The 24,114-nt window shown below is 40.7% G+C and overlaps 1 protein-coding gene across 4 annotated transcripts in view; it reads left to right on the forward strand.

The window, feature by feature from the left end:
• Positions 1-24,114, forward strand: part of TNIP3 (TNFAIP3 interacting protein 3) — an 83,766-nt gene that overhangs the window by 10,743 nt on the left and 48,909 nt on the right. Inside the window, exons 1-4 of one of the 4 annotated variants that reach the window (XM_075501160.1) lie at positions 157-193; positions 1,531-1,673; positions 9,295-9,529; positions 20,135-20,220. In XM_075501160.1, the coding sequence (XP_075357275.1) occupies positions 20,213-20,220 (8 nt within the window). In that variant the 5' untranslated portion in view covers positions 157-193; positions 1,531-1,673; positions 9,295-9,529; positions 20,135-20,212. Of the gene's footprint in view, positions 1-156; positions 194-1,530; positions 1,674-3,772; positions 3,855-9,294; positions 9,530-20,134; positions 20,221-24,114 lie in introns of those variants that run through there. The other 3 variants (XM_075501159.1, XM_075501161.1, XM_075501158.1) reach the window with 3 other exon arrangements.

Below are 24,114 nucleotides of genomic sequence, written 5' to 3' on the forward strand. Positions count from 1 at the left end.
ACTACAGGGGAACAGACCTCAGAAGCTCTGGTCCCAGAACGGCTTGTAATCAAGTGTGTTTTGGATGTATGGCTAGTTGATTTCAGCTGAATTTTGAAGCCAGTTTCAATGATTTTCCAGAAGTGAAGCAGTAATACTAGACTGGAGGAGAATGACCAAGCAGAGGCTATACTGCATGAGCACTCAGAAGCAGGTAGGCAGCTGGGAATGCAAAATGAGATGCTGCCTGGCAGGCAGGCATTCAAGCCGTGGATGTGATCAGAGCCCAACATAAGAAAGTCTGTTTTGGGACAGAGGGGGAGAGTAGTTGTCTTTATCTGGATTGCATGATTTAACACAACTGTGGTAATAGTTGGGGCCTTCTTAAGGGAATATTTTTGCAGAAAAATGCTGACTTGGTGAAATAGAAGCTAGTCCCACTGTCCCTTGCCATGAAAAAGTTCTTTTCTCAGATCTAATGAGGAATGAGGGAGGACTGGGCCACCGCTGCAAGAGGGATGGAGGTGAGAAGGATGCTGTCCCCAGCGGCTGCTCTGCAGAGGTTCAGCAGCTGGGTGAGACACAAATGCAGCAAGGGCAGCCACAAATTCAGAGCGAGGCTGTTACTCCCCAACACTTGCCTTTTGTCATCCTTGGGGTAAGGAGGTCAGAGCACCTGCTGCATAGGGGGCTGGAAAGGGGGCAAATGGGTGGACAGCAGGTTCCAGTGTCTTCCTGTGCCTCACCTCGCCTGAAAGCAGAAGCACTGGTCTCGATGTACTTCTCTGCAAGGGCGGCGGGGCTGGGCTGAAGTACTTGTTCAGTGTGTGTGAAAAGTGGCAAAGGAAAGGCTAGCTGTTGTCTGAGCTAGAGTGCCCAAAGCATATGCATATTGATTGATCTGAGGCCAGTGGTTATATGTCCTACTCCTTCCCTTTGGCCCAGTATTTGTCCCCTTTCATTTTCACCAGAAAATTAATTCTGCACCCAATAAAACTTCTGTTGTAATTAGTATGTTTCTGCAGAAGAATTGTGGGTTTAATGAATTGTCATTTTCAAACAGACCAGTTTTTAGAAAATTTTCACCCAGCTTTATTGCTGGACCTACAGGTGAAGAGACTATAGTGGGGGAGATGTAGCAAGATAAATTGCTTGAAGAAGAGAGATTGGAAAAGACGACTGAAAAGAGATTTGAAAAATATTTACTCTTTCTTTCTTGCCCAGAAGAATATTTTTATCTGCCTGTGTATAAATATAATGAATATAAATTTAGCTTGGTCCTTTACTGACTGAGAAGGAAGAATTGGAGACTTCAAGAAAATGCTATAGATTCTCTTCCAGCATAGTACAGCTGTACTGATTTTTTTTTTTTTTTGCTTTGTCTAAACACACATCCTTTCCTTCCCTTGCATGCCGTGTTCCTCTGGCATTCTCCCCCTCCCTTCCTTAGCCACCCCAGGCCTCTGCTTCTATGGGGTTGTGTGATTAGTCCTTTAATTGATGCCCTTGATTCCATTCATAGTTTTCTTTGTTTCCATGTCTTTTCTCTAGATGCAAGCATTGGGCTATCTGAGCCTGAGAAAAGTAAAAAGGGGTGTCTGATACCTGAATCTAGAAGTCAATCCAGAGGACCTGTTCTATTAAAAAGCCATCCACAAAACTCTGCTGTGAAAGAGTAACAGTTTTACAAAGGGGTGAGTTTGACCTCTTCTAATTTATGTAGTCATGAAGATCACAAACAAGTTGGTGGAAGTGTTGGCCAGTTCTCCTACAGCAGCTGCTGTGGAGAAATGAAGCTGTTTGATACCCCTCATATTGCTTTCCTTTTAATTAACATATTCGCAATGCCTGCTTACCTCTCACTTTCTATGCCTGGCATTTGAAAGCGAGGGGTTTGAATTGTTGCTCAATTTCATGGTGTTTTGTTTTCGTGCTAACAGTGCAGGTAGATGGCAGAGGCAGAAGACAGATTGACTTTCTGGTATTGTCTCCTGTTCCCAGTTCTCTGCAGTGAAGAAGTAGAACTTACATAGCTAAACTCAGTACAAAGACGATACCTAAATACAACTATACTCAGTCAGCAGTAATTTCTTTTGTTGGAGGACGGAGTGCAGTAGGTTCATTAAGCTGTGCAATTTTCTTACGGCTCCTGGACGGAAGTAGACAGATGGTGTGACTTGGTGAGGTAGCACTCTGGTTCAGTGGCAGAACAACCCCCGGTTTTGTCCTCTGCCTGCTGATCTTCCCCCCAATAACATAATGCCACTGCAAATGTACTGGTGCACCAGTGCTCTGTGAGAACCTCACGCACTGGGCAGTCACCCAGTTACTAAAAATCCTAATTGCTGGCCTTTGTATTCAAGGCAGAAGGCGTCCCCTGTTTGTACAGCCTACATATGAAACATCCCACGTAGTTTGTAACCATCCTCCTGCTTTCACTGTGCGTGGGAGTTTATCTTTACTAGAAACAGTAATTGCAAAAATGACCTTCATACTTACTGAAAGCAGTAGACTGCTCCGCTCTGACTCATGGAATGAGCCCAGGTATTGGGTAATGGCTTGCTGCTTGATAACATGTTTCTCTATTGTCTTGTGCAATAGTTAAACCGAAGCCTAGTTCTGTGTCAGATACAATATTGTAGGCGATGCGTACGATTGTTCTGTCTCTACCAGAATCTAGGATGAAGCGAAAACTACAAAACCGCTGCTGACTGATGAAAGCAGGCTTGCATTGGCTCAGCTGGGTTTCAGAGCGAAGGCTCACATTTCAGCATGTCTTCTAGTTTCGGTTTTAGAATAACAAATCCAGTTTGGATTATGCATCTCTAGCTGAAATAAAAGCCATTACTTTTATTCTGTAATCCTATTGCTTCCCTGGTGGGTCCTTGGACTCCCTCTTTGCTGTCAGCTTAGCTGATTTTTGTTTTCTGTAATGTTCATTGGTGTTTTACTTCAGTAGGAAATCCCCTTCTTTAAATGCTTTGTAGTGAGTCACTGCTGCTGTTTGCTTCAAACTGAAGGGGATTCCAACTATAAAATTATATTATTGCTAAAATATAATCCTGTTCCATTGCGTAGGTTGTAGTTTAAAACAGAGAAAGGTTTGAGGGAGTTGTAGGGTAAGCAAGCAATTTTGTTGCTAGTTTTGTTTATTAAATTGGGGATTAATGGCAATTCCAGTAAGAAGTAAGCAGCTTAGAAGTTTAATAGAACAAAACCAATCTCAAACTGAAAATATTATTCAGCAGTTATGTATCTCTGAGGTTCTGTTAAAAAAAAAAAAAAAAAAAAAACCCACCAAAAAACAATCCCAACTAGAAATAGTTCATGTGTTCCCAGGAATGAATATTAAGATTTCTTCAGCAAGAAGCACAGTTTGGTTCAGTCTTTGTGTGTGTGTATGGTCATTATGGGTTCAAAATTTAATTGCTTTAAAAATGTTTATTCCAGGCATGGAATATTGCTTTGAATTTCCTTCTTTCATTAGAAATCTGACTATCCTCATATCTATATTGCTGTTGGTTTAGCCCCTGTTGCTTTAAGCTGCAGTCTTCTGAAACCATCATCTATTGCTTTCTTTTATCTGGGGTAACTGCTGCAACTCGCTGTCATGCTGGAGTTTTGATCACATTTCAAACCTCTGTGTGTGCACACAGGAGATGGAAATTTCAATTTGCAGTAGCCTTTGGTCCTGCTTTCTCATGTCCGCAGACATACACAGACAATCCAGGTGTATTCTCTGAACACGTACTTTGCTCCCCCTTTCAGCTCTGGATTTCCTTCCTTATTTTCAGAGTTTACCTGAAAACTTCTCCAGACTGTAATCCAGAATCCCCCATTCTGCTGGTGATAGCTACCTCCACACTCAGCACTGGGTGAGACAACTTGTTCTCTGCTGCTTTTGGACTCTGAAAGTCCTCCTGGCATTTTTTTTTCCCTTGTCCCATTCTGGTTTTATCTGTCATTTAAACAGAACTCAGGAATTCCAATTTTACTCTAGGCTGCCTAGGAATGCAAAAAAAAAAAAAAAATCCCAAAACCCCAAAAAACCCAAAAAATCAAACAAACACAAAAAAACCCCACAAAAGGCACCATTTAAAAGCAAATTGTATCAATGTCTTCAATATTAAGATATGGAAGGTGGTGGCTATATATTGAGATGTGGTGGTTATTGAGCGTTGAAAAGGACCGTGAGGTTGCTGAAGGTCCCACAGTAACACTCGAGTTTAAAGAGTCTCACTACTGGTTTTACAGCATATTGCTGTAAAGGAAATAAGTTAATAAAAGCCACAAAGATGTACAATTTCCCATAGCCTTTGACTAATGCTTTAAGAGAAAGAACATTTAAAAAAATACTCTTAACTGAAGGTGAGGGGATTTCCTTAGGAAGAATGCTTTTAAGGGGCCTTGCTCTGAACCAGCGACCTCAGGAGGCAGTCGTTTCCTAACAGCATGAGGAGTGTCTGTGCTGATGAATGGGAGGACATAGACAGCTCCATCCCTCAACCCCCAAAATGCTTTTGGGTTTACCTCTCTTCAAAGGTATTTAAGTGCTAGAGACTCCGAATCTTATACCAATGCCCTAAATTGCCCAATTTGCTTAGCTGCCATCCTCTTAGGGTAACAGGACCAAAGGAGCTGGGCTGGCCCGCAGGATAGCGTATATTGCGAACCGGGGCAGCATGGTTCAGAAGCACTCAGGTGGGTCCCTGTGGAGACGCTGACCGGCTTGGCTGGTGTAGGTCAGGCTTCTCCAGTGAAGGTCGCTGGTGAGTAAAGCCGGGCTTCCCCATTACCCCATGCAGGTGAGAGTGCCTTAGGGTCCAGCAGTGCAGACTTGTCTGATGTTACACTGAGCAGAAACTGTTAAGCCCCATCACAGTGCAACACCCACATGGGTCTGGGGTGTCAAAGCCAGGTTTGGGTGGAGTGATTTGTCCGTGTCTCCGGGGTCCAGAGGCCTGGCTGTACAACTGAGACTTTTGTGTGAACTGGCAGCGTGGTGGCCCAAGCTGGCTGTTCATGGGAGTCAGGTTGGGAATCTGCGTCTGTGGTCTGGCTCGGACTCAAGCCTGGATAAAATGTGGCTACTGGGACCTGACCAGTTGACTGTGCTCTTGACAGTTCCATATGGTGTTTAGGTGCATAGCATGGAGTCTGGCTGGCTTGGAAAGTTTGGACCCGAGTGCTTTTGTCACTTCTGAAAAGGGAGAAGATTCTATGCATCCTGTAGAAATTTTGAAAATAGCACTCCATTTGTGTAGTGAGATCTCTACATAGAAAATTAAAGTCACCTTGGCACTTTGATTAGGCTGTGAACTGCTAATAGTCAAATATTTTCTTTTCATTTCTATGACTATTACTATTTTTCTCCTGTGGTAGAATGTCTCGTCTGAATAATCCCCTCATATGTATTCTATTGCTTTTCAACATCCATCTTTGGTTTGCAAATGCTGAATATGCTTTTTTAGGAAATTAGGTTGAACTAAACTTGAATGCTTGCAAACATTTGAAATACCTACAGGTAGTAATGGGATATTTATCAGACTCACTGGCTCTCTGCTGTGGTTTAAGGCCTCCTTAATAGTAGGATGCATAGAGAGGTACTGCAAAAGTTTAGAGTAAGGTTATAATTAATAGGTAGATATATATCCCTACTTTATAAAATAATCTTCAGTACTTAATCGTTTTTCTAGGTTGTAATTGCTGGGAAAGTACATAAGGGAAGTAAAACTGTATGTTTGCTACAGCATCCTAGTGCTCCAAGCACTTGTCCTTTTTTTTTTTTTTTTTCCCCTCTTTTTTTTCTTTTTAAGAGAGAAAAGAAAAAGAAGGACCTTATCTCCACTACAGCAAATGGCTTTTCCCTACATCATTTATAAAAATTAATCATTTTAACAACATTTTTCTTTACTGTTCAAAGAATTTTTACATTTTTCTTGATTGTTCCCCAATGCCTATACACTGCCCCTGTTTTATGAGTAAAATCTGAATAACACAAGGGTACAATTTCCATAAAATTAAGGTCATATGAGGTGGAAATAGCAGCCTAAGATCAGGAGTTCCTTCATTTTTATAGTCCTTTCTTTTGGTAACAGGAAAGAGCTCTAAGGCAGTTTTCTTGTAGGACAATATACAGGAATGTTTGCCTTTATAGATTTTTTTTTTTGTGTGTGTGTGTCTGCGTGCTTATGTGATGGAGAGCTGCATTAGAAATATCTGGATCTGGCTTCTAACAACGAGAGAGCTCTCTCTCTAATGTGGTTATTAGCTTTACCACACACTTGTATGTCTTGCACAACCATATAACAAAATTGTAAGCAGATATTATTCTTGATTTCACAAAAAGGGAAAATTAGATTCATATGCTTTGGGGGGATGAGGACGACGACTTCTGCTTCAGTGTTATGATGAATATTAGTGGTTGTGAAAAGGTCATCAGATCCTCCAGAGAAGCTGAGAAAGCGTACAATTCTCATCTGAAAAGTAGTAGATGTGTCACCTCTCACCACCTTCCTCTCCTCCAAAGTGCCTTTCTTCCTGTCCACCAACAACCAGGATACCTCCTACGAGATGCCTTCACTTTCCCTGTTTGCCTTTGGTCAGCTGCAAACCCAGGCAAAGGTGTCTTCCTCTATTCAGCCATCTGTTCTGATGGCAGACACTAGCTCTCACTGGGTACATCAGGCCTTACTTCCTTTTTCCTTTCATTTTTAACTCAGACTCTTGTAGCTCCTGTTGACAATTTACAACCTCTAATAGTGGTGGTAGCTGACAAAGGCAGGCTAAGCTTACTGTTCAAGGGAGTGGCTTTCCTGTACAGTACTGTTTTATATTATTGTGTATTACTTTATTCAGTATCATTCTAGTGTTTCCTTACCATGATCATCAACTTCCAATGGTGCTTTAGTTAATGTGACCAAAACCTCTGCTGTGCTTGAATTCCACGGAGCTCTATATAGAGGGACAAGCAAACGTAGTGAAGAGAGTGGCTAGTTTTTGTAAAGTTTTTTGACATATTTTGAAACACACATTTTTGTACAGTCTATCTTAGAAAGACAGGTTAGTGTCAAGAGTGTGTGCCTTACACTTAGGGTGGGCAGTGATGGGGTTTGTGATAATCCTTCATCCCTTCCGTGATCTTGACCTTAGCTTTGAACATCTTGCAGTCTATCCTTGGCCCTTTCTGTGGAGGTATCCACTGTTCCGGGTGAACATAGTAACTTACTGCACTCCCTCGCTGCTGAGAAGAAAATCAGAGACCAGGAACTTAGTTTTGTGGTAGGTCATCTTGCTAAGAAAATTCTCTGTACTATTCTGTAGTAGTATAAGGTACGTAAGCCCTCCAGGCTCTGTGCCTGATCTTATTGTTGTAGCTCAGCCAAGAAATAGCAAAGGCAGAAAAGTGTCTGCAACTTGCAGTTTTTGGGAGTCTGGGTGAATCTGGGTGAGAATGCTTTGCCACATCCAAAAAATACCCTGCCTCCATGAGCTAAAGGTCATGTTTCTGTCAAACCACTAGATGTTGCTTTAAAATTTCACTGACGTATAGAGTAGGAAACATAGTATGGCTTCAGGCTTGACTTTTCTCTCTTGTTAATTGGCAAGCAGGTTAAACTATGTATGGATAGGAAAGAAATCTTTCTGAAGCTTATGCAGAAAGATAAATCCCTTTCATGAAGGATTCATACATTGCCTAAAATTAAATTTAATTCTGGTTTGGACCAGAATTTAAACACTGCAATATTTCAGTAAAAAAAGTAGTGGTAGAAACCAATAGGTGGGCAACCAGCTGGAGAACAAGGTGGCCTTATTGGCCAGATAAAAGGTTTGTAGTCAAACTTCCTTGGCACTAGGCTGCGTGCTTAGAGTTTGGAATTGACAAATGTGATGGAAGTGATGTTCTGCTGGAACCTGCTGCTGGCCTGCTGTAAAGCCTGTTTTCATACTTGCTATCATATCAACCTCATGAACATCTTCAAGAAAATCCGGTGAAATAGCATAAGAATATATTTGAGTAATAATAAAGAATTGATTGAATCACCATCTAAGACCTCATAAAGGAGCTGTGGTATTTCCAATTTTTCTGTAAGGAAGGGACAATTTGTTGTGGGTGGTCTTTCATTCGTGGTTAAGCAGTAAAGCCACACAGGGAGTGGGAACAAAATGGGTGGGAAGTGCCTTGACTTTTAGTACATCTCAGGCAAAAACTGAGTCCAAACTGAAATCAAAGCAGTTCACTAAAATTTAGGGTAGAATTGGGTAGCAGTATCTTCCTCCCTGGGAAAGTCACTTCTGTGAGCACAAAAATGTATTTCAATTCTGTATGAAATGTGAATAAGAGGTACCCTCGCCTTTAACTGTTTAGTTTACCTCAGAAACATGATGTCTGGGACTGACTGTCTCATATTGCTGTTTCTTGATCTGGGGCATGTGAACCTGTTTAAGAAATATATAAATAAAAAAGAGGATAGCGACCAACCTATTTCTGAGTGAAGCAGAAGAAAGTATTTTAGCTTGACAGAAATGTAAGTGCGTGGGAGCAGTTCTCATTCATGCACCAAAAAGAGAGGAGGACAGCTGTAGACAGCCAGCAAATAATGCTCATGTCGAACAGCGGGCTGCCTTGTTTCAGAAGAATGAATTCCTAATGCTTTAAGTGTGGTATCAAAGTATGAACTTAAAACTAAATGTCAGAAAATTCCTGGACAGCAAATCTGTCTTAGGCTGCTTCTCCAGAATACTGGAGTCCCAGACTGTTTTTAGCACTTTCGAAATTGCTTTTTTTCCCAGTCTCCTTTCTTCTTTGTGGTGTTTTTTTCTCTCCTGAATAATACTTACATGGCAATTAAGCCCTTTATAAGTCACCTAGGATCCGGTACTTTAAGCTGCTGTCTTTGCGTTATATTAAATTTTCTCTAACTCATTTCCTTATTTTTCCCCTATGGAAAGCCCCTAAACAAACAGTTCTTCAGTGGTCAATAAAGTAATTTGAATGGCAGCCATCCAATCTGGACTTTCTCTAGATAAGTGGCTTGGGTATGCATAAGGAACAATGAAATTTTTATTATTCAGTTATGTATGGTGTAGCCAAAGGGGTTTTCCTCTTCTGAACAGGGGGAGTGGGGAGGTCAGGTAAAAAGATGCATATGTGATTTCTGCTGTACCCCCACAACTTTCCACTGGAGGTTAAGAGAAAGGGTTCCCCCTTCAATTTTTCCATTGACTACTATTCTCTGCCTCCACAAAACATTTTGTTGTGCCTGCTTTGCTATGATGAAAATGTCATTATTTTCTTATCACTAACATTTACAGGAGTTAAAAATGAAACAATGTGATTGTTTGAGTCAAGGTGGCTGTTAAGCTGGTGTTAATAGGAAAGGAAGAACCCATGTTTTCATCTCCTCTTCTCTGGAAGCAGCAAGGATGCTGTTCCCTGTTGGTATCTGCAGAAGGCAGCTGTTGCTGCAGTGGACAGAACAGCGCATCCCTCCCCCTGTGTGCCTCAGATAAGGCTGTTGAGAGGTGCCAGAAGTAGCCCAGCACAAGAGTAAGTAAATTGGCATCTTTGGTCACTTCTCTTAACTCATGGGATGGCATGCAGCCTTTTGGGTAAGAAGGCACCTGACCTTAAATGCTTAACAGTCCTGGCTTTGCCTGGTCCTGGATAAGGAGAAATCTGATTATTCCTGGCCTCCCTGGCAGAAACCACAGTGGTGCAGTTGAACAGGTGATGGATATTAAACCCAGGAACAGCGCACATGGAAAGTTTTAATTTAGCCCCATCATTGTTGCTGAGCTGACAGATGATGACAAAATGACAACAACCACCCCCCAAACTATTTCTAGTCACATAGAAATTAGCATGTTGGTCAGTCGAAAGTCAAAAGCTGTGTTTGAGTGCAGTGAAAGCCAAAAACATAGAAGGCTAAATTCGCTGTACTCTGTGTGAATGCATTGCTGAGGAAGAAGTAATGCTATTGCCTTGTTACTCAGTCATCTAGTGGAAAAAGCATTTCCCCTCAGAGGGGTATCTCTTGGCTTCGATTTCTTTTACTGCTTGGAAGGATTTGAGTATATGCCACTCGCCTCCTGAGACAAGCGCTCTAGCAGTTTGCTACTGAGCTTTTGCTGGTGGGTTGCTTTCAAACCTCCCCTGTGGAGGCTGTTCTGCTTTTTATAAATGCTTATATAAAACTAAACTAGAGATCAGAGTAAGAAAAAGTGACTGATGTGGAGCTGAATGAATAGGATGCTGTTCTGAGAAGTGGAAGATCTTGGTGCTGTTGATTTTTTGGGTGTGGGGTTTTTTTGGTTTTTTGGTTTGTTTGTTTTTTTTATTATTATTATTATTATTATTATTATTATTATTATTATTATTTATTTTAACCAGGCAGACAGTAAATCTGAACTCTGTTGGTAAATGTTTGAACCATCAAACTAAAGTCATTAACATTTTCTCCAACAAAGTAACAGTAAATACTTCATATGTAATGGAAGACTATTACTGCAAAAGACTGGAGAAATCACCCTGCAACTCCAGCAGTTAAAACATTTATCCAGGTGGTACAAACACAGTTAAACTCCCTTCAGGGAAAGGCAGGGGAAAGAGTTGAACCTTAGTCTCCTACATCCTGACCCTGGCCTGTTGTTTCCTCTGCTATAATTGCAAATGCCTCAGAATAGTTTTGTTTCAGCAAAACTGCAATGAGTTGAACATGAATTTGCAAACGATTACTGTCTGTGTGTATGTGAGAAGCAGAGTGTAAATGGTTTGACAGAAAAAGATCCACCCTGCTCTACTGAGCAGCTGTGATATTTCTGCTAGGAAGATGAAAATGCTCTCAGGGCAGTTAGATCACTAGTATTTCCAACCCAGAAGACAACAGGAGTGTCCTAAAAATGTCAGAATGGTTTCTACTCCTTGGTGCAAAACTGCACAGGTTTTGTTGTCATCAAACCGAAACTGATACAAGAATCAGGCTTAAAGATGAACCTTTTTCTGAACATACCTATCATGAATTTTCCACTTCTAGCTAACAGTGTGACAATGTTAATTTTTATCATCTGTGAAACTTGATTAATCAACCCCTGTGTGCAGTGGACTATAGCCCGAAATGAATAGTATACTCTTGAAAATGCTGCATCACTTCTTGTCGGGTGAAGGGAAGACGTTTCTGCAGTCTCCACCTCTATACGCCCTCTTCCTCAGAGAGAAAATCAGATACGATAATGTAGCGTTTCTGGTTGGGGGCAGAGCTGAATGTCACTTATGAGGAAACTGTAGCCGGTTGAAGTGAGCGCTGATTCTCTAGGGAAACCTTTAGAATAAATTCTAATTAAAATACATTCCTAGAAATGGGTCCCTGACCTATCTGCCCCTTACAGTAAATTATTCTACTTCTAGATTAATATTTGTGTTCTATACCTTTTGAGTTGATGCAACTTTTCCACCGTGCTAGACCGCCGCTTTTCCCACAGAGCAGCTTTGGCTGGTGCGTGGGTGTACCATTGTGTCACTGTTCCATGGTAATCTGAAGAACGAGAGGGAATCCTCTGTGGTCTCTTACAAGCAGTGCTTTCAAGTAGATCTGTGTGGGCTGTGTTTGTTTGAGAGATATGAATATGCTCTCAACGTTAGAATGACTTTAAGAAAGGGGTTTCCCTAAGCCTGGGGTGTAGGTTAAACCTGGAGAGAGAGACAGAGAGAGAGATATATTTGCCTCCAAACCACTTAGTTCTCATTTGATTCAGAGAGCCTTTATTGAGACTAGTACGTCCTAACCTAGCAGCACAGAGACGAACACCTTCCCTAAATATGGTGAGTAACTTCTGCATTAATTTGAAGCTCGTATCAGTGGGTCTCTGCCTAGCCTCAGAATGAAGTCATGTGCCTCTCTTCCCTTGTCATCTACCAAAGAGACCTCAAATCCAAAACCTGATATTTTAATTTATTTTTCCTAAATGACTTTTTCATTTCTTCGTAATTTTTATATAGAATAGCTATAGCAGAGTTCTTCTACTTTCTTTTCTTCCACAAAGCTGGACAACGAAAGGTACAGGAATAGTGAAGGATTATTGCCACATACAGCATTAAGGCTATGTCAAACAGTTATTTTGGGGTAAATCTAGTGATACAAAGATTCAGTGCACCTATACTGGACCTGACCCACATTCCTTCTTTGGATAACAATTCTGCTGAGACCTTTGCAAGTTTTACCTGTTCTGTAGAGTTTGGGATGTTCCCTGTGCCTACTGACTCTGACTGAAGCAGGCACAGGATTCCTTTAGCTGGATCTGTCATTAGGAGATGGGCCCTTTATCCACATATGCTAGAAATGGTTTTCTATAATCCACATAGCATTTGAGGGTGGGCTAGGACTCTGGGCCAGGTGGCATTTTGCTTGCCCTGTTGCTGTATGTTGGCATTAATGCTGTGTCTCAGAAAAAGTTTTGATGCATTCCAACCCTAAATTAAGGAATACTTAGAGCCACAGTATGATAAATTTCAAGTGGTATGTTTCGGATTAATAAGTATAAATGATGGGAGCTATGAGGACTAGCGAGATGAGGTTTGTGTAGAGGGAGAAGAAAACAAACGTGTGTGTGCTTTTTTTCCCCTCCTTGTTTTAATTATTTCTTTGTTAAAAACGTAAAGCTGCAGTACTTCTATCCATCATAGTGAAAAACAAGCCTTTTGTTTTCAGAACCAGAGTTGTTTGCTGCCAGAGGGCATGCTTACCCGTTGTGCTAGGGCAGCTGTAGGAGCTTCAGATGACTCTACCTCCCCCCTCTCAAAATGAAGCAAAAGTTGTCAATACACCTGTAAGGATTACAAAATGCTCACAGCAAACCATTTAGAAGCCTGGAGAAAGAGAGCTTCTTAAAAGGTCATCTTCCCTTGACTTGCTTCTGGATCCTTAGTACACCGTGTTATGCTGCCAGCAGAGTCCAAATTTCTAGCAGCAGCAGTACCGCGTTTCCAGAAGTGTGGGCACACTAGAATGTATGGAAAGCGACCTGCATTTCTGAGTTGCTTAGGTCTGGTGTTCCTGCCAGCCAAGCAATGCCAAGGTTTTATTGAAACTGGCTTGTTAGATTGTTGCTACCTTTCTATGGGCTCCTCTTTCTCTTTTTGTCCTGGGATTTTGAAGCTTGGCTGGAGAGCATGAAATTTAAACAAAACAGAGCTGCATTCCTCATCTAAATCAGTTCCTTCTTACCTTCTCACTGTTAAACTTCTGTTCTTGTAGTTGCACAACTTTTTGTAGGTAGGTCTGCCTATATCTTGAATGCTTTTCTCACAGCCTCGCTTCCTTCCCAGCCATGTGGGTCCTGTACTTGGAGCAATCTCCTTTCTATTACTGTGCTACCTCTTTATACTGCAGAGACTCAATTCCAAAGTCATTGGAGTTCATAGATCCTAAATCTTTTCTCTCTTGTCTTGGGCTGCACAAGAAAGTTCCATCATTTCTCTTTCCTGTCACAACATCACAGTTTCACTGTAGTGAGATCTCCATTAAAAATCATTCAGAAAAACCATCTTGGACACTATCAGTTAATATTGTAGTTATTAATCTTGCTTTTATCCTGCAGCATTTTTCCTTTTCACTTCTGTATTTTATCTCTTGGAAAGTTTCCTGTCCATACTTTGGCAGTGAATAATAATAAAGAACCATTTTTTCTGCATAATTTAAAGCTGACATTTAACCAATACCTAAGTACTTCCTTCTCATCCTGCCCACCTCCAAATAATTTGTCGTGCTAATTAAAATTGGATACAGATCATGAGAAAATACCATTGGAAAGGCTCATGCAGTACTATTCCATGAAATATGCCTAGTTTGCAAGTGTTTTTCTGAAGATCTGTATACTTGGCAGATTTCTGTATATTTGACAGATCTATGATTACTTGATAAATGAATTTTGAACAAATCAAAGATATTTATTGCTGAGGGGTTTATTTTATCAACATATTTTGTACTTTTTTGGAACTAATTTGTATTCTATTAACAACAATTTGCTTTCACAGAAATTGTGTACAATAGCTATGTTCCAAGTATCATTGACTTTGCCCCCAGACCTGTGTACACTAATTGGCTTCAGTTGAACCTAAAATTTTCCAGTGAAGAAGAGATGTCTTCTAAATGTATTAAAAATGAGGAGTCTACATGCAGTATCTGAAAATCAGGGACAGGCTGCATTTAAATATCAGAGGGGCTCAAATAACTTGCAAGTTAAAATTTGTTTCAAAACACAGAAAAATGTTGGGATTTTCTTTAGGTGACATCTTTGTTTGACATCATACATCTTCTAGCAACTTCTTAACATGTTGTAAACCTCCCCAAAACAGAAGAGCTTAAATCCTACCAACTCCCGAGCTCATAATCTTATAATAATTAGAGGTTAGTATTTTCTTTTTTTTTTTTTTAATGGCCTCTAATGATGGGAGAGAGAGGGTGACTACAGGAATCCAGAGAAGTACTGAGGGTGTTTTGAAGTATGCTGTATGTGGCTTTGATGGCTTGATGATATTTATGACTTCCTCTGGTCACTTCTTATGTGACTCTCTTGCATGTTGGAAGTGTAGTCACGATATTTTTGGCACTGAATGTATCTTCTGTAGCCTTTCAAATTAGCTCGTCTGCTTTAAACTCATCTGTGCAGATGCCTGTGTGGAGTGACTGACATGGTAAGCTCAAATGCAGAAGTCTGTGTCACCCGAGCCCTGGGCATGACTGTGGTTGCTTTTTGGTAGCATTTGTGCCACTGATTTCTACTTGAAGAGGGGATTTAGACACATTGGGGAATAATTTTCTCACTTTTAGATGTAGTTCTTGAGATCTTCAATCCAAAGATGTTTAGAAATTGTTAAATGGACCGATTTCCAAAGAGAGAAATATGCCTGAAAATTTATTTTCTCGCTGTTTTAATTTAAGAAAAAAGTGACGTATTGGTTTTTAACAAGGTAATGTAGTTTAAAACAGTGGTTTGTACCCACCGCTTAAGCTAGTTTGTGTGTGTCAACGGAAGCATGTCCACACAGCCAGTGGTGGAGGACCAGCACTCGTAGGACTGAAGAAGCTATACAGCAGGCACTGTCTATCTGTACGCAGTCACCCTGCTACATCCAGTATGAAAAAGCAAATGCAGAGATGACAGGGCACATTTTCCTTTCCTGGACCAGAGCCAAAGAACCCACAGTGCAGAGCCTTTCTGGAGTCCCATCTGCTCTATGCCGAAAGCCAGGCGTTCAGTTCTGGATAGAAATAGTTTGTTCAGCCTTTAATTGGCTCATTCCTCGGTCTGGTCCACTTCAAGGGGTTTCTGTTGGTTTGGGTTTTAATTTAGTTGACTTGCTGCATAGTTTGAGCTGATCTCAAGAAATGTAAATAGACTGCTTATCAAGTTGTGGATATCGCAGCTTTGAGGGGGGCATCTGTGAATTAAGTTCTTTGGGGTGATTGCTGTTTTGAATCTACTGTTACCCTAACCAAGGAGAATTGTACTTAATGGTGAGATCAGTTTTAAGTATTCAGCACTAAATCTTCCTACATCACACAGGACAGGTACCACTTTCATTTTATCTGAACCAAATTGGGCAAGACAGAAGAGGAACTGAACTACTCTTTTTATTTTTGGCAAAAATCAAGCTTCAGATTCTAAATTTTGGTTAGAAACTGTCTAATATTGATGTTTCAGCACTTTATCAGGAAATAACGGGGGGAGGAGAGAACTGGCAGATCTTGCTGTGTTTGTCTGTGGCTTTTTCTCATGCTGCATGTACATGACTGAAGCTGCATTTTCAGCGAAGAGCAATGGATGCAAAAGCAGAAAGGCACGTAATGCAATGGCTGGTTCAAGGCTGGCTGCACTGCACACCAGTGCTATTAGGAGTACCAAACCTGGCAATATCTAGGTAGGAGGAGATCACAGAAATGCTATATCTTTGACTTCTTCAGAGCAAAAAAAATCTTGAAGGCTTTAGTCCTGTTTCAGATCAGTTTCAGTGAGTTTTGCTTAGGATCTCTTTCATCAAATGCTTTTTTATTTCTTTGGTTGTTCTTCCATTTTGATCACATTTACAGTAATAATCCATTTCTCCCTCCCACTCCTCCTACGCAACAGCCACACACAGATAATGTATAACCTGCTGGCTTGTTTATCAACAGCGTTTATGATTATATATGTTCCACTTTGTTTCGGAGCTATTTTGCAATATGGGTAATACTTAAATGAGGTAAGTTTACTCGGCCTGGCTGTGACAGGCCCTGGATCTTTTGCAATACAAAAATGGGTATCACTGAAAGGGTAACTTGTTAATGGGTTTATTCCTTATGTATAATTTGCTAGTATGTACTTCCATTTATTTGGCATACTATCTGTTTTATGCTCCCTCCTCTGTGACAATATGTCCATTTATGGTGGTGGTCTTTAAAATTGAATCATTGAGCTGATCTAGGCAGGAAAACCAAATCAAAACAAAAATGTCCTTTCCCTTCTCTGCCTCTGTTAGGCCGGCTCGTTTCTGACATTCATTTTACGTTGCATTCCCACAAAATATTGCTTTGGTACAGCTGAAGAACAAGTGAATTAGAGAGTGGGTTTGGGGAAAATGAGCAAAGGTTTGGGAAAATAGGATGCTCTTAAGCTAGAACTAGACTTGGAGAAAGAAAAAGAGAATAGGGCAAGAGCAGTGCAGGATTTAACATTTACAATACAGATGTTTGTGAAACGCATTTTGGATAACATGTTGAAACTCCAGCATGATTAGTGCCTGTCTGGCTGTGATTGTTTTTACAATTAAGATTTTTGTTAGAATTAGTGAGTCTTGTTGTCATTCTTGAATGATGTATTTTTTCTCTCCAAATGTGTTTTTCGTATGTGGAAAACTTATTTGTTTTTAATGCAAATTAATACTCCAACCAAAAAGTGGGGTTTTTTTGGCCTGTTTGGGTATATCTAGGAAGTACTTAGGGCTTGGAGCACTGATAAATTTGGTGGGTGAGCACCAAGGAAATTTTGCATGCTTTTTACTAAACATTTTCAATTATTGCAAAACCCCATAAATCTGTGAGCAAAACCGATCCTGTTTTACTTCAGGGTGTTCCTGTTCTTAAAAAGCCTTCACAGAAAGCAGAAAATTTATGTAATTCTGAGCAATCCTTTACGTGGCCATTATAACCCCCTATTTTCTACAGAGCCTTAATTCTTTGAAGTAGCTGAATTTTATCCATCTTGGCTTCAATTTGTCTGATCTAATAAAAACCTACAGCATTAAATTGCATATTATAGTTGTAAAAACTTATGGTTGTTTTAATAACAAACATTTGCACATGGTACAATAACCTAGTTGCATCTCTTTCATTCAGAATCATAAATAGATTTAGGTTTAGCACAACTTGTGCTGCCAACACAGGTCAGACTCATTGCAGTAAACTTTTTGTTTTGAAGAATAAAAAAATGAATTAAAAAATTTAAAAAAGCCTTTCAGAACTGATATGCTTTACCAAAAGACCCGTCAGAAATGAAAGGCAAAGCCGTTGCTCTGTGTCAACAGTCCCTTGCACATCAATAGTCTGAGAAACAGTGGAGGCAAATCAAAGTAGGTGGCAATGCTGCTTAGCTGGCACTAGCCTGACCATGCTCAGCTGGGTGCATCATGCCAGCTATCACTGCAGATAACTTCTTCCTACTTTTTCCCGTATCTTGCACTGGATAGAAGAGGGTGGAGGTACTCCCATGCTACGATAACAAAATGGCTTCTGATAGCTGGGCTGGCTTGTGTAGACATGCATTAAGTCAAGGTGCGCAGCACTGAGGGACGTGCTGCAAAATCTGCATATGACTAAGAGTCAGGAGATACATACAGTGGCCCTTGTCGAGCCACAGGGGAGGGGACCCTCCCACCCCAGCAGATGTTAGCAGTAGGACTTCTGGAGAACTGCTTGTTTGTGCTGGCTGAGTGTGCAGCTGGACCACGCAGTGATTTGGGAATTGTTGGCTTTAGCAGCTCCTTTCTGTGTGTTTCCCCAGCTTGGCAGAGCAGGGCCACAGAAAACCCGGAGCGCTCGCTATGCGATCCTAGAGTGCTCCCCAGCAGGGAGTGTGCAGCACCCCTTCCCTGCGGGCCCCCGAATCTGGCTTGCCATCCTGTCACTGCAGAACCAGGAAGTGACATGTCTAATAAATAAGTACCTTTTTCTATGTTCTTCACTGCTTTTTTTTCTCCTCAGTTTTTCAGAACTTTGCTTCTTGCATGAATTTTACCAACATACGTATCTTCTTTTCAGTAACATCTAACCTGTATCCCTTTAACGTGGCCTGTTTTTCAGCACATGGGCTGCAATACTGTGTGAAACTCGGTAAATGCATCTGAGACTGCTGAAATGTCTAAGCCCAGTGGGATGAATTAGAGATGGAGTAGCAGTCTGAATTCTGTGGTTTGGTGGGGGTGTGGTGGTTTTGGGTTTTTTTTTAATTTTTTTTTTTTTTTATTCAGGCAGCTATGGCCAGATTTCATTTAGTCATTTTGGTTTATTTTTTGTTGTTTCAGTGGCAGTAGGTAGTGTTCATTCTAGGTCAACATTTTTCAAATTTTGTATTTTTAAGTTAGACACCTAAAAGCCAAGTTTAGGCACTCCAAAATAAGGCTTAATTCTCATTAGTACCCAGTGTCTGCAGCTCCCACTGAAATCAAATGAATACAGCTTTCCATACTTCAACATGTTTTTGTTATGATTAAACAGACACTCATAAAACTCGGACAAGCTGGAATCAAGTTTCACATGGAACTGAACTGACATTTTTTCTTAATAGGATCCTTGTAATTAGTGATTACCAGATGCATTTAAAATGTGTGAAATGCCTGCAGGAATGGGAATTAAGAGGGGGGAGGGATGCCAAACACCTCAGATCTTCTCCTGGCAACCTTTCATTTTAAATTTCTGCTCTGCACATAGATGAAGCAGCATGGTTTCTATAAAATGTTCAGCTGTGGTTTCACATTAAGTTGATGTTACCAATAAAGAGAGTGACTTTTAATTGAAAACTTATTTGCTTATAAATAGCAGGTTTTGCTCTTGATGGCTCCCCGCTTTATTTCAGTGGTCATGTTGCTGTCCTTACGATAGGTGTTATGAAGCCTGCCAGTATTCTAATTCCAGCAACTATCATAATGCTATTGTTTGTCCTTTTGACTTAAAGAGAAGAATAAGACTTCTGGGTTCCTTTTCTGATGAACTGGAGAAGTCTTACATAGCCTGAAGAAATACACCCAGGGCTGTTACCAGCCTGCAGCGCAGGAACAGAATGGCTCCTCTGGATGAGGTAGCGTTGGCTCACTCTTTGTACCATCTGTTCTCCCACTTGTGATGGAGAGGTGGTGGTACCTCATAAAATTAAACAAGCTTGCTTTTTTTCCTGTTTGGAGTTTTCATCCAAAAGGGAGTATCTAAATGTGGACAGCTTACTGTTACCCTGATGCATGTCCTTTTCTCTGGGAGGGGTGCTTTTTTTTCTTCTCTCCTTTCTCTTTGGAAAGGCAGTGCTGGACTGTAGCTGGCCCTGACCACAGGGAAGCTTGTTAGGAGCTTGTATAGTTCTTGAACAATGCACTTGTGCACAATAGGTCACATACAGCTCCTTTTCATTTCTCTCCAAGTGATCTAGATCAGACTCATTACTCAAATTATCTTAAATTTGGAGTGGTAGTTCTACTGGATGCTTCCATGAAGCATATGAATTTTCTGGTCAATGTGAGGACATGCTTGAACTCTTGAGTAGTTAAGATAGTTGATTCTTTTAGGATGAATAATAAAAGCCCTTTTTGCAACACTTCCAATGTTCCTGTGACTGCTGACAGCTTTGCTCCTTGGGTAGATTCTTGCCACTGCAGCCAGAGACTGTTACTACTCCTACCCTTGCAAAACTGTCCCTGACAGAGTGGTGGACTTGAGAAGATGATGCTGGGAAGGAGGAAGTAGATTCCTGGTTTGCTTGTCAGCCATTTATGGTATATGAAGAAGAAAACAGAAATCTGAGCAAGACATCGTTATCTCTTATTGTAATCGTGTACTTAAATTTTTCTTCCTAGATTGTTAATCTTTTTATTTCTCCTTAAAGTCTGCTTTTTTCCCCTCTCTCTTTCTAATAGATTCACTGTGAACGGCTCAAAAGGAAGAATAAAGGTGCAGAGGATCATCTAGAATTGTGCCCCCATCAGTGTGTTGAGATGGAAAGGTATTAATTATCTTAATTTTACATGGAGGAACTTCTTTTTATTTTTCAAAAAGTAATTTACATTGCATTATTGGAAATATATAGTTGAGTGTTTCCTGCGTATGTCAATGAATTTTTCTTCCAGAGACCCAGTTTACTACTTTTTTTTCTGCTTTAATCTGTCCTGTGGAGATCTGTATCAGTTCTGTTTAAATAAGTGAAACATGAAAATTTTCTGTACTGAGAAAAGCAAAATCATAGAGAATAGTCTAGGTTGGAAGGGACTTCTGGAGGTCATCTGGACTGACCTCCTGCTCAAAGCAGGGCTAGTTAGGTCAGGTTACTCAGGGCCTGTCTAGGTGAGTTTCAAATATCTCCAAGTATGGACATTTCACAACCTCTTTGGGCACCTGCTTCTTCACGAACTAGTATAAGTTCTACTGATAATGGCAGTAAAAGAGGCTATACTGTAGGATATAGAGATAAAGAGATCACATTATGGCTACAGCCTCTAATGAGGCTGTGATGATGGCAACACCTTTCTAAGACTGTTAGTGAGTAATAAGGAGCTTTAAGGAAATTAATAGTGCTGAGTACTTCAGTGAATACTGCTGTATTCAGCAAGATAACCTCTGGCCAAAAAAAAAATAAAATTTTTTTTGAGGTAGCTGAGAATGATTAAAAGGTAGCTTTAAAAAGGATTAAGTATAGTGTGTGGAATTGAGAGATATAGAAAGAAAAATTGTTTTAAGGTAACTGTAGATTGGGGAAGCTTAAGAAATAATGCCCTACCCTTCTTTCTTCCTCTAAGAAGCATTTTTTCCCAGGTTAGTTTATGGTGAAATAACTGGATTTGAAATCCCTTGTGGACTGGGATTTCCCATTTATTCAAGACATTGTGAGCTGCTGCCAGTGTAGTTTGACTCCAACCTGTTTCTGTGAAGGGAGGGAGGCAACAGGTTCCCATCTGGTGATGGCATCCCTGGTGAAACCGTATGCCAGTCGCTGGCGGTTCAAGCCCTGGGCCTGTGACGCAGACAGCCGTGCAGCGAGCTTCCTCTGCCTTTCAGCTTGGCTGCCTAACAGCTACCACAGGCAAGAAGTTGGCTTGACTTAACAGAGCCGGTTGTCCTCCGTCAGCTACTGTATGTTAAATTTCCTGGCTGCATTTCCAAATGGTGTTCATCTGTTTATTCCGCTTATGCTGTTAGTAGATCACTGAAAATATCTCAGGTTTGTGTGGGAGACACTGACCTAAATGAATCATGGACTCGTTTTCCTCCAAGGGTGCAGCCCAGCTGTGAGCCCAGGTCACTAAGGCATTGGTGATGCATCCACATCCTGGCTGAGGCTGAGCTAGGAGGCAAAATGGGCTGTGCATAGGTCTTGTTCTGTTTGTGGTGATGCCTGATTCAAGAAAAGAAAGAATAGTGGTGTAAAGTACCAGTTAAAAATGTCAGCCACGTAACTGCACCAGAATCACAGCTTTCCAAAGAAATGAGTACATGTAACATCTGAACAGACTTGTGGTGCTCAAGTTATATCTGTGGAGCGAGCAGCCAGTCAAGCTGTATCGGTGGGGCAAGCAGCCAGACCAGAAAGGGCTGTGGGAGGGGGACCATTTCAAAAAGGTGCCTACTGAGGCTAGGAGAGTGTCCTAAAAGTGGTGCAAGCTTTTCTAGCTATTGGTCTTCATAGAAAAAGAGCAAGCTCTTGAAAACATCTAGATTTGTCTCCCTTCTTGTTTTTTAACTTAGTTTTCTCTTCTTTCAACACTTTCCTGCCATCTCCCACCAGCTTCCTGCATATATGCATTTCAGTGGGGGAATTCATCTGCTCAGAAAGCACACACTACTTGGTGGCTCTGCTTGGCTGAGCTTTCCATTTGATTGATCTTCATGGCAAAACTTCAATTCCCTCTCCACTAGTGATCCACACGCAGCTACGTGAGTCCTGGGTGATGAGTCTGGGTGACAGTGCTCCATTTACTGCTTCTTCAGAGAGACAGTCATCTGTAACTCACTCATGGCTCATTTAAAGCCCCAGAAAGTTGGTAAAAATAATTTAATTGGCTTTCCTCAGGTTTGAACTCAGCCTAAATGCTGTCCATCAGGAAAAAATTCAATTATGGTCTTGGTAGGTATAATTAAGCAGAAGATCCAAGTGAAAGGGGAATTGTGTTATTTTCGTGATGTACAGGCTGTATAGGGTACAGAAGTGAGGCAGCAGCATTGAAGCCCGGTCCCAAAGGACAGGAAACTCCAGGCACGGAAGGGAACAGCCCTGTGTGATAAGTACATGCCATTTAACACCAACCAGCTAGTCATCGTCGTCTTGCATGTTGCATATTTGTTGAGGGCAATAGTCAAAGTCTGGGAGACACTAAGTGCCTCTATATCAGTAGCTTTACTTCTCTCTTCACTGAGACGGGACGGTCTTCAGCAGCTTCAGTTAATCACTGGCGCCCCCCCCCCCTTTTTTTTTTTTGGCTTATTTTCAGAGAAACCAGATGTGTTTCCATTAAGAACATGCACCTCTTTTGTTGTTGTGATTTGTGTAATTCTTAAAATTAAGCAAAACTATTAAAGAATAATTGTTTCTGTTCCCATTAACAGCACACAGCTTCTCCAGATGTGGCATTTGACAGCCAAACAGCTGCTGGCTATTAAATGTGCCTTAAAAGCCCCATTCCTTTGTCGTAAAGGGAACAGAAGTGTAGGGACGTTTATGGGGTGACAGGCAGATGTTTTGGCTACATCAGATTTGAGCGAAAGTTTAAGTGGTTTCTCTGCTATAGTTGCAGTACGTACATGTTTTAACCCCTATCATACACCTTGCCTTATGGAGCTCTCTTCTTGGGACTGGAGTGAGATTATTTCTAATCTCACACTTACCTCCCAAGCAACAGTGCCAGCACTTTTTTCACAACGTCTGGGACATCTCACTCTGAAGATAATGCAGTTCTTCTGCTAGGTGGATCTCAGCTGCTGCTGGTGGCTGGCTTTCCAGCTACACTTTTGAAATACTGGATGAATTTTTTTGGTGAAACTTGAGTTAAAAAATTAAGTTGGAAATAATTTGAAATAATGTGTTGCCTTTTTTTTAACCTTTCTTTTTAAGTATATCCTCATAATCATCAAAGGCAGGTGTGTTTGTGTTTGTACCAGCGCAGTACACTTCATGCCCAATAAACTGGTTTTTATAGTGGTACATGTGAGGTAGAACGTAGAACTAGTGGTGCTCAATTTCAAGAGATCTGGCTCAAATTCCCAAGCCTAAACTCTGAGCGGAGATCCGCTCACTGGGTGTTGAGTACTGGAATAGCACCACTGATCCTTAGGGAGCTGCACCACATTGTAACTATTCTCTATCAGCTCAGAATGTACTAAACTTGTAAGAGCTCATGAGGCTGCAAAAATTTTTTCTGAAAACAAAAGTCTTTTTGTTTTCTTGGCAAAATTTTGTTCTTCCCACTGCTTGTTGGAGCGGAAATTCTTTGTCATTTAGTCTTAACTGGATAAGATTTTAATATAAAAATCCCAATGTATTTACATGAAAAAAAAAATCTAAGATTTCTACAAAACTGAATTAAAAGAGAGCAAAAATCCTGTAAAATCATATGCAACATGAAAGAATAGGCTAGTTCTATAGATAAAGTGTCATTTTTAAGAATTATATGCCTAATTTTGTTCCTATTTTAAGGCTATTTCTAGTACAAATTAAATATTCTGTAATCCAGGTCTCATTCTCTCCCATATTCTAAAGGCCTTTTTCTGAAATGAAGTGCATTATCATAAAGAGAGGAAATATTAGCTGAAACGGTTTGCCTTGAAATTCGCCATGTTTTTTAATCTATCCGAACCAGTTCATCCTCCATAATTCAAATGCAGAAATTTATTTCTTTCCGTGGATCTG

Source organism: Mycteria americana, chromosome 4 (genome assembly GCF_035582795.1).
Source record: "Mycteria americana isolate JAX WOST 10 ecotype Jacksonville Zoo and Gardens chromosome 4, USCA_MyAme_1.0, whole genome shotgun sequence".
NCBI lineage: Eukaryota > Metazoa > Chordata > Aves > Ciconiiformes > Ciconiidae > Mycteria > Mycteria americana.